This window comes from Vulpes lagopus, chromosome 5 (assembly GCF_018345385.1).
Source record: "Vulpes lagopus strain Blue_001 chromosome 5, ASM1834538v1, whole genome shotgun sequence".
Taxonomy (NCBI): domain Eukaryota; kingdom Metazoa; phylum Chordata; class Mammalia; order Carnivora; family Canidae; genus Vulpes; species Vulpes lagopus.
The window spans coordinates 69949912-69959364 of NC_054828.1; the positions used below are offsets into that span (position 1 = coordinate 69949912).

General features: G+C 42.5%; 1 protein-coding gene across 1 annotated transcript; it reads right to left on the reverse strand.

Annotated features, from left to right (window-relative positions):
- Positions 1-1624: 1624 nt before the first annotated feature.
- On the reverse strand, positions 1625-3842 carry LOC121492139 (heat shock cognate 71 kDa protein-like). The gene is given in 1 exon segment (XM_041757470.1): positions 1625-3842. A coding segment is annotated over 1 exon segment (1929 nt). The 5' UTR covers positions 3801-3842; the 3' UTR covers positions 1625-1871.
- Between the last annotated feature and the right edge of the window lie 5611 nt (positions 3843-9453).

The following is a 9453-nucleotide window of genomic DNA, read 5'->3' on the forward strand; positions in this document are numbered from 1 at the left end:
TGTGTGGTATGAGGTAAAGGTTGGGTTTGTTTTGTTTTCCATATAGATAATTAGTTGTCCCAACCTCATTTGTTGAAAGATAATCCTTTCCATCATTGAATTACCTTGGCACCTTTGTCAAAAAACTTGTTGATCATAAATACATGTGGCTCTAATTTTTAACTGTCTGTAACATTGATCTAAGTGTCTGTCTTTGTATTAAAACTACATTGCTTAATAACATCAGCTCTGCAGGAAACCTTGAGAGCAGGTAGGTAAGTCTTCCAAATTTGTTCTTTTTCAAAATAGTTTTGGCTCTTCTAGGTCTCTTCATTTCCATATACATTTGAGAATCAATTTTCAGTTTGTACAAAAGAAGATTCTGAACTAGAGATCACTTTGGGGGGAATTAACACTGTAACAGTATCCAATTCAGGAGCAAGTTTATCTCTCTATTTATTAAGATCTCTAATTTTTATCAGTAGTGTTTTATAGATTTTTAATATGTATAAAGTATGTCTTGGATATATCTTATTAAATTTATCCCTAAGTCTTTTGTGTCTTTATTGTATTATCTTAAAATTTCATTTCCAGTTGTTTATTGTGATATAGAGATATAATTGCTTTTGATGTATGGATATGTATTGTGGCCCTGATACATTAACCAGTTAGGTTGCAGTAACCTTTTTGTAAATTTCTTAGTATGCGCTTATATTACCTGCAAATAAAGACGGTTCTACTTTCGTCTTTCGATCTATGGGTTTCTTTTTTAAATTCTTGCCTTATTGCACTGGTTAGGACATCCAGAAGAATGTTGAATAGAAATGGTGAGAAACGAGATCCGAGTAAGGACATCTTTACGTGGTTCCTGATCAGAGGAAAAGACTTCAGCCTTTCACCGTTCAGTATATTGGTGGAAATGCTTTTGTAGATACTGGGACAAATACATAGAAAACTTATTCTACCATTTTCAGCGTGGAGGAATTTACTGAGCCTTCTTTTTTAAAATATTTTATTTATTTATTCATGAGGGACACACAGAGAGTGGCAGAGACATCAGCAGAGGGATAAGCAGGCTCCCTGTGAGGAGCCCGATGTGGGACTTGATTCCAGGACCCCCCCATCATGGCCTGAGCCAAAGGCAGACGTTCAACCACTGAGCCACCCAGGTTTCCCTTTATTGAGCTTTCTTCATGGTTGTACATAATGATGCTCAAATTAAAAGGAAGTGTACAAAATTCTCACTCAGAGTGAAGTCATGACAGTATTTTTTGGTTTTGATATCTTATTTTATTTTTTAAAGTAAGTTCTACACCCAACATGGGGCTCGAAATCATAACCCTGAGTTAAGAGTTGCATCCTCCACTGACTAAGCCAGCCAGATACTTCAAGACTATGACATTCTTATAAAATATCTTCATAAACATCATTGAGTCTTATGTTATAGAAGTACACCAATATCCTATTATATAAAGACTTCTGGGCTGAGAGGATCCTGGCTGAGCATCATGAGAAAACTATGCTCAGAGTGAGCAAAGCTGTGAATAGCACCAGTACAAAGTTATTCAGCTCCAGTCTGTCATACTTTGGTCTATATATTTACTTAATTCTATTTTTCTCCTCTCAGGGTTAATATTTTTTTTTATGGTGCCAATTTTAAATACAGTTTTATTTAAGACATTGCATTTTCCACTTAACAATACAGTGCTTATAAAGTGCAATGTTTATTTCCTTTCCCTGTGCACATATTCCATATTCAAGTATCAAGAATGCCCAGTATATTTACTATAGCAGCTTGACTTTAAAACTGCCATGGAATTTGCTACAAATTTGGGTCCTTCAAATGTGTGGAACAATGCTAGACCTGTCATCAGGTTGGCTTAATCAACCTCTTAAATGGTAGGCCCAGAGGAGGCACCACCAGAGGGAGGAGCTCCACCACCAGGAAAGCCTCCAGGCATTCCTCCTGGCATGCCTCCTGCACTCTGGTATAGCTTCATAATGATGGGATTGCAGACTTTCTCCAGCTCTTTCTGCTGATGTTCAAATTCTTCCTTCTCTGCAGTCTGGTTCTTATCGAGCCAGTTGATGATTTCATTGCACTTGTCAAGAATCTTCTGTTTGTCTTCATCATTGATTTTGCCCTGAAGTTTTTCATCTTCAACAGTTGCTTTCATGTTGAAAGCGTACGACTCAAGTGAATTCTTGGAAGACACCTTGTCTCTCTGCTTCTCATCTTCAGCTTTGTACTTCTCAGCTTCCTGGACCATGCGCTCAATGTCCTCCTTGTTCAAGCGGCCCTTGTCGTTAGTGATGGTAATCTTGTTCTCTTTTCCTGTGCTCTTATCCACAGCAGACACGTTGAGGATACCATTAGCATCAATATCAAAAGTGACTTCAATCTGAGGAACACCACGAGGAGCAGGAGGTATGCCTGTGAGTTCAAACTTGCCAAGTAGTTTGTTATCCTTGGTCATAGCATGCTCACCTTCATAGACCTGAATAAGCACACCAGGCTGGTTGTCAGAGTAGGTAGTAAAGGTTTGTGTCTGTTTGGTAGGAATGGTAGTATTGCGCTTAATGAGCACAGTCATGACTCCTCCAGCAGTTTCAATGCCAAGAGAAAGCGGGGTAACATCCAATAGCAGCAAATCTTGAACATTTTCAGATTTGTCACCGGAAAGAATGGCTGCCTGGACAGCTGCACCATAAGCGACGGCCTCATCAGGGTTGATGCTCTTATTCAGTTCCTTTCCATTGAAGAAATCTTGCAGAAGTTTATGAATCTTGGGGATACGGGTAGAACCACCCACCAGGACAATGTCATGGATCTGAGACTTGTCCAGCTTGGCATCTCGAAGAGCTTTCTCTACAGGGTCCAGGGTGCCACGGAACAGGTCAGCATTTAATTCTTCAAACCGGGCACGAGTAATAGAGGTATAGAAGTCGATTCCTTCATACAGAGAATCAATCTCGATACTGGCCTGGGTGCTGGAAGAAAGTGTACGCTTAGCCCGTTCACATGCAGTACGGAGACGGCAGACAGCCCTCTTGTTTTCGCTGATGTCCTTCTTGTGTTTGCGCTTGAATTCTGCAATAAAATGGTTGACCATTCGGTTGTCAAAGTCTTCTCCACCTAAGTGGGTGTCTCCAGCTGTGGACTTGACCTCAAAGATCCCATCTTCAATAGTCAGGATTTACACATCAAAAGTGCCACCTCCTAAATCAAAGATCAACACGTTCCTTTCAGCTCCAACCTTCTTGTCTAAGCCATAAGCAATAGCAGCAGCAGTTGGCTCATTGATAATTCGAAGTACATTAACACCGGCAATAGTTCCAGCATCTTTGGTAGCCTGACGCTGAGAGTCATTGAAGTATGCAGGTACCCTGACAACTGCATTAGTAACAGTCTTCCCAAGGTAGGCCTCTGCAATTTCCTTCATCTTCGTCAGGACCATAGAGGACACCTCCTCTGGATAGAAACTTTTGGTCTCCCCATTGTATTCTACTTGGACTTTAGGCCTGCCAGCATCATTCACCACCATGAAGGGCCAATGCTTCATATCAGATTGGACGACAGCATCATCAAATCTACGTCCAATCAGCCGCTTGGCATCGAAAACCGTGTTGGTGGGGTTCATTGCAACTTGATTCTTCGCAGCATCACCGATCAATCGTTCGGTGTCCGTGAAGGCGACATAACTTGGGGTGGTTCGGTTTCCCTGATCATTGGCAATTATTTCCACTTTCCCGTGCTGGAAGACACCCACGCAGGAGTAGGTGGTGCCAAGATCGATCCCGACTGCAGGTCCCTTAGACATAGTTGCTTCTGTGTGGGCCGGGCTCAGCTCGCGGAGACAACAGCCGTCTGCAGATCTGGCGCCGCGTTCAATGAGACCTCTCAGGGTTAATATTAATTTAATAATGGGTTTCCGGGGTGACTACCAGATAAAGAGAACTTTCATTGCAGTTCATGAATTTTCATTGGCCTGCCTTTCACACTATTACATTTCATACCAGATCCAAGTTTTAAAAGGCAGGAGGAGCGGCAAGATGGCAGAAGAGTAGGGTCCCCAAGTCACCTGTCCCCACCAAATTACCTAGATAACCTTCAAATAATCCTGAAAATCTACGAATTCGGCCTGAGATTTAAAGAGAGAACAGCTGGAATGCTACAGTGAGAAGAGTTCGCGCTTGTATCAAGGTAGGAAGGGGGGGGGGAGAAGAAATAAAGAAACAAAAGGCATCCAAGAGGGAGGGGCCCCGCGAGGAGCCGGGCTGAGGCCAGGGCGAGTGTCCCCAGGACAGGAGAGCCCCGTCCCGGAGGAGCAGGAGCTGCACCAACCTTCCCGGGCGGAAAGGGGCTCGCAGGGAGGTGGAGCAGGACCCAGGAGGGCGGGGATGTCCTCGGGCTCCCTGGGACACTAACAGGCACCTGCGCCCCGGGGAGATGCCCCGAGCTCCCAAAGGGCTGCAGCGCGCACGGCGGGACCCGGAGCAGCTCGGAGGGGCTCGGGCGGCGGCTCCGCGGAGGGGGCTGCGGGGCGGGAGCGCGAATCCAACAGTGCAGGCCCCGGAGCACAGGGCGCCGGGACACAGCCCAGGATCCGGCCTCCCCCGGGACAGGCAGAGGCCGGGAGGGCCCAGGACAGCAAGGACGCTCCTGCCCCAAGCTGAGCAGATCAGCGGCCCCGCCCCGGAGCCTCCAGGCCCTGCAGACGGAGAGCCCCGGAGCTACTGCGGGGGCTGAATCCAGGGCTCCAGAGCTGGCCCCGCCACTGGGGTTGTCCCTCCTGGGGCCTCACGGAGTAAACAACCCCGACTGAGCCCTGCACCAGGCAGGGGCAGAGCAGCTCCCCCAAGTCCTAACACCTGAAAATCAGGACAACAGGCCCCTCCCCCAGAAGACCAGCTGGATGGACAAGTTACAGGGGAAGTCAAGGGAAATAAAGTATACAGAATCAGAAGATGCACCCCCGTGTTTGTTTTTTTTGTTGCTTTTTGATTTCTGTTTCCTTCCCCCACCCTTTTTTCCCTTTCTTTCTTTTTTTCTTCTTTTTTCCTTTTTCTTCCTGTTCTTTTTCTTTTTCTCTTTTCTTTCCTTCTTTCTCTCCTCTCTTTTTCTCCTTTTCCCAATACAACTTGTTCTTGGCCACTATGCACTGACCAAAATGAATAGAAGGAAAACCTCACCTCAAAAGAAAGAATCAGAAACAGTCCTCTCTCTGACAGATTTACAAAATCTGGATTACAATTCTATGTCAGAAAGCCAATTCAGAAGCACTATTATACAGCTACTGGTGGCTCTAGAAAAAAGCATAAAGGACTCAAGAGACTTCATGACTGCAGAATTTAGACCTAATGAGGCAGAAATTAAAAATCAATTGAATGAGATGCAATCCAAACTAGAAGTCCTAACGATGAGGGTTAACGAGGTGGAAGAACGAGTGAGTGACATAGAAGACACGTTGATGGCAAAGAGGGAAACTGAGGAAAATGAGACAAACAATTAAAAGACCATGAAGATAGATTAAGGGAAATAAACGACAGCCTGAGGAAGAAAAACCTACGTTTAATTGGGTTCCCGAGGGTGCAAAAAGGGACAGAGGGACAGAATACGGATTTGAAGAAGTCATAGCTGAACACTTTCCTAATCTGGGAAGGGAAACAGGCATTCAGATCCAGGAAATAGACAGATCCCCCCTAAAATCAATAAAAACCATTCAACACCTCGAGATTTAATAGTTAAGCTTGCAAATTCCAAAGATAAAGAAGAGCCTTAAGGCAGCAAGAGACAAGAAATCCCTGACTTCTATGGGGAGGAGTATTAGGGTAACAGCAGACCTCTCCACAGAGACCTGGCAGGCCAGAAAGGGCTGGCAGGATATATTCAGGGTCCTAAATGAGAAGAACATGCAACCAAGAATACTTTATCCAGCAAGGCTCTCATTCAAAATGGAAGGAGAGATAAAAAGCTTCCAAGACAGGCAGGAACTGAAAGAATATGTGACTTCCAAGCCAGCTCTGCAAGAAATTTTAAGGGGGACTCTTAATATTCCCCTTGAAGAAGTCCAGTGGAACAATCCACAAAAACAAGGACTGAATAGATATCATGATGACACTAAACTCATATCTTTCAATAGTAACTCTGAATGTGAATGGGCTTAATGACCCCATCAAAGGCGCAGGGTTTCAGACTGGATAAAAAAGCAGGACCCATCTATTTGCTGTCTACAAGAGACTCATTTTAGACAGAAGGACACCTATAGACTGAAAATAAAAGGTTGCAGAACGATTTACCATGCAAATAGTCCTCAAAAGAAAGCAGGGGTAGCCATCCTTATATCAGATAAATTAAAATTTACCCCGAAGAGTGTAGCGAGAGATGAAGAGGGACACTATATCATACTTAAAGGATCTATCCAACAAGAGGACTTAACAATCCTCAATATATATGCCCCGAATGTGGGAGCTGCCAAATATTTAAATCAATTAATAACCAAAGGGAAGAAATACTTAGATAATAATACACTTACACTTGGTGACTTCAATCTAGCTCTTTATATACTAGATAGGTCTTCTAAGCACAACATCTCCAAAGAAATGAGAGCTTTAAATGATACACTGGACCACATGGATTTCACAGATATCTGTAGAACTTTACATCCAAACTCAACTGAATACACATTCTTCTCAAGTGCACATGGAACTTTCTCCAGAATAGACCACATACTGGGTCACAAATCGGGTCTGAGCCAATACCAAAAGATTGGGATTGTCCCCTGCATACTCTCAGACCACAATGCCTTGAAATTAGACCTAAATCACAACAAGAAGTTTGGAAGGACTTCAAACACGTGGAGATTAAGGACCATCCTGCTAAAAGGTGAAAGGGTCAACCAGGAAATTAAGGAAGAATTAAAAAGATTCATGGAAACTAATGAGAGTGAAGATACAACAATTCAAAATCTTTGGGATGCAGCAAAAGCAGGCCTAAGGGGGAAATACATCGCAATATAGCATCCATTCAAAAACTGGAAAGAACTCAAATTCAAAAGGTAACCTTACACATAAAGGAGCCAGAGAAAAAACAGCAAATAGATCCTACACCCAGCAGAAGAAGAGAGGTAATAAAGATTCGAGCAGAACTCAACGAAATCGAGACCAGAAGAACTGTGGAACAGATCAACAAAACCAGGAGTTGGTTCTTTGAAAGAATTAATAAGATAGATAAACCTTTAGCCAGCCTTATTAAAAAGGAGAGAGAGAAGACTCAAATTAATAAAATCATGAATGAGAAAGGAGAGATCACTAACAACACCAAGGAAACACAAACGATTTTATTTTATTTTTTTTCAAACTAGTATATATATATATTTTAAATTTATTTATTTATTTATGATAGTCACAGAGAGAGAAAGAGAGAGAGGCAGAGACATCGGCAGAGGGAGAAGCAGGCTCCATGCACTGGGAGTCCGATGTAGGATTCGATCCCAGGTCTCCAGGATCGCGCCCTGGGCCAAAGACAGGCGCCAAATCGCTGCGCCACCCAGGGAACCCCACAAACGATTTTAAAAACATATTTTGAACAGCTATACACCAATAAATTAGGCAATCTAGAAGAAATGGACGCATTCCTGGAAAGCCAGAAACTACCAAAACTGGAACAGGTAGAAATAGAAAACCTGATCAGACCAATGACCAGGGAGGAAATTGAAGCAGTCATCAAAAACCTCCCAAGACACAAAAGGCAATGGCCAGATGGCTTCCCAGGGGAATTCTATCAAACGTTTAAAGAAGAAAGCATACCTATTCAACTAAAGCTGTTTGGAAAGATAGAAAGAGTTGGAGTACTTCCAAATTCACTCTATTAGGCAAGAATCACCTTAATTCCAAAACCAGACCTAGACCCCATCAAAAAGGAGAATTACAGACCAATATCCCTGATGAACATGGATGCAAAATTTCTTAACAAGATACTAGCCAATAGGATCCAACAATACATTAAGAAAATTATTCACCATGACCAAGTGGGATTAATTCCTGGGATGCAAGCCTGGTTCAACACTCGTAAAACATTCAATTCATCATATCAGCAAGAGAAAAACCAAGAACCATATGATCCTCTCAACAAATGCAGAGAAAGCATTTGACAAAATACAGCATCCATTCCTGATCAAAACTCTTCAGAGTGTAGGGATAGGGGGAACATTCCTCAACATCTTAAAAGCCATCTATGAAAAGCCCACAGCAAACATAATTCTCAATGGGGAAGCACTGGAAGCCGTTCCTCTAAGATCAGGAACAAGACACGGATGTCCACTCTCACCACTGCTATTCAACATAGTACGGGAAGTCCTCGCCTCAGCAATCAGACAACAAAAAGACATTAAAGGCATTCAAATTGGCAAAGAAGAAGTCAAACTCTCCCTCTTCGCCAATGACATGATACTCTACATAGAAAACCCAAAATCCTCCACCCCAAGATTGCTAGAACTCATACAGCAATTTGGTAGCGTGGCAGGATACAGAATAAATGCCCAGAAGTCAGTGGCATTTCTATACACTAACAATGAGACTGAGGAAAGAGAAATTAAGGAGTCAATCCCATCTACAATTGCACCCCAAAGCATAAGATTCTTAGGAATAAACCTAACCAAAGAGGTAAAGGATCTATACCCTAAAAACTATAGAACACTTCTGAAAGAAATTGAGGAAGACACAAAGAGATGGAAAAATATTCCATGCTCATGGATTGGAAGAATTAATATTGTGAAAATGTCAATGTTACCCAGGGCAATTTACACGTTTAATGCAATCCCTAACAAAATACCATGGACTTTCTTCAGAGAGTTAGATCAAATTATTTTAAGATTTGTGTGGAATCAGAAAAGACCCCGAATAGCCAGGGGAATTTTAAAAAAGAAAGCCATAGCTGGGGGCATCACAATGCCAGATTTCAGATTGTACTACAAAGCTGTGGTCATCAAGACAGTGTGGTACTGGCACAAAAACAGACACATAGATCAATGGAACAGAATAGAGAACCAGAAGCAGACCATGAACTTTATGGTCAACTAATATTCGATAAAGGAGGAAAGACTATTCACTGGAAGAAAGACAGTGTCTTCAGTAAATGGTGCTGGGAAAATTGGACATCCACATGCAGAAGAATGAAACTAGACCACTCTCTTTCACCATACACAAAGATAAACTAAAAATGGATGAAAGATCTAAATGTGAGACAAGAGTCCATCAAAATCCTAGAGGAGAACACAGGAACACCCTTTTTGAACTCAGCCACAGTAACTTCTTGCAAGATACATCGACGGCAAAAGAAACATAAGCAAAAATGGAACTATTGGGACTTCTTCAAGATAAGAAGGTTTTGCACAGCAAAGGATACAGTCAACAAAACTAAAAGACAACCTACAGAATGGGAGAAGATATTTGCAAATGACCTATCAGATAAAG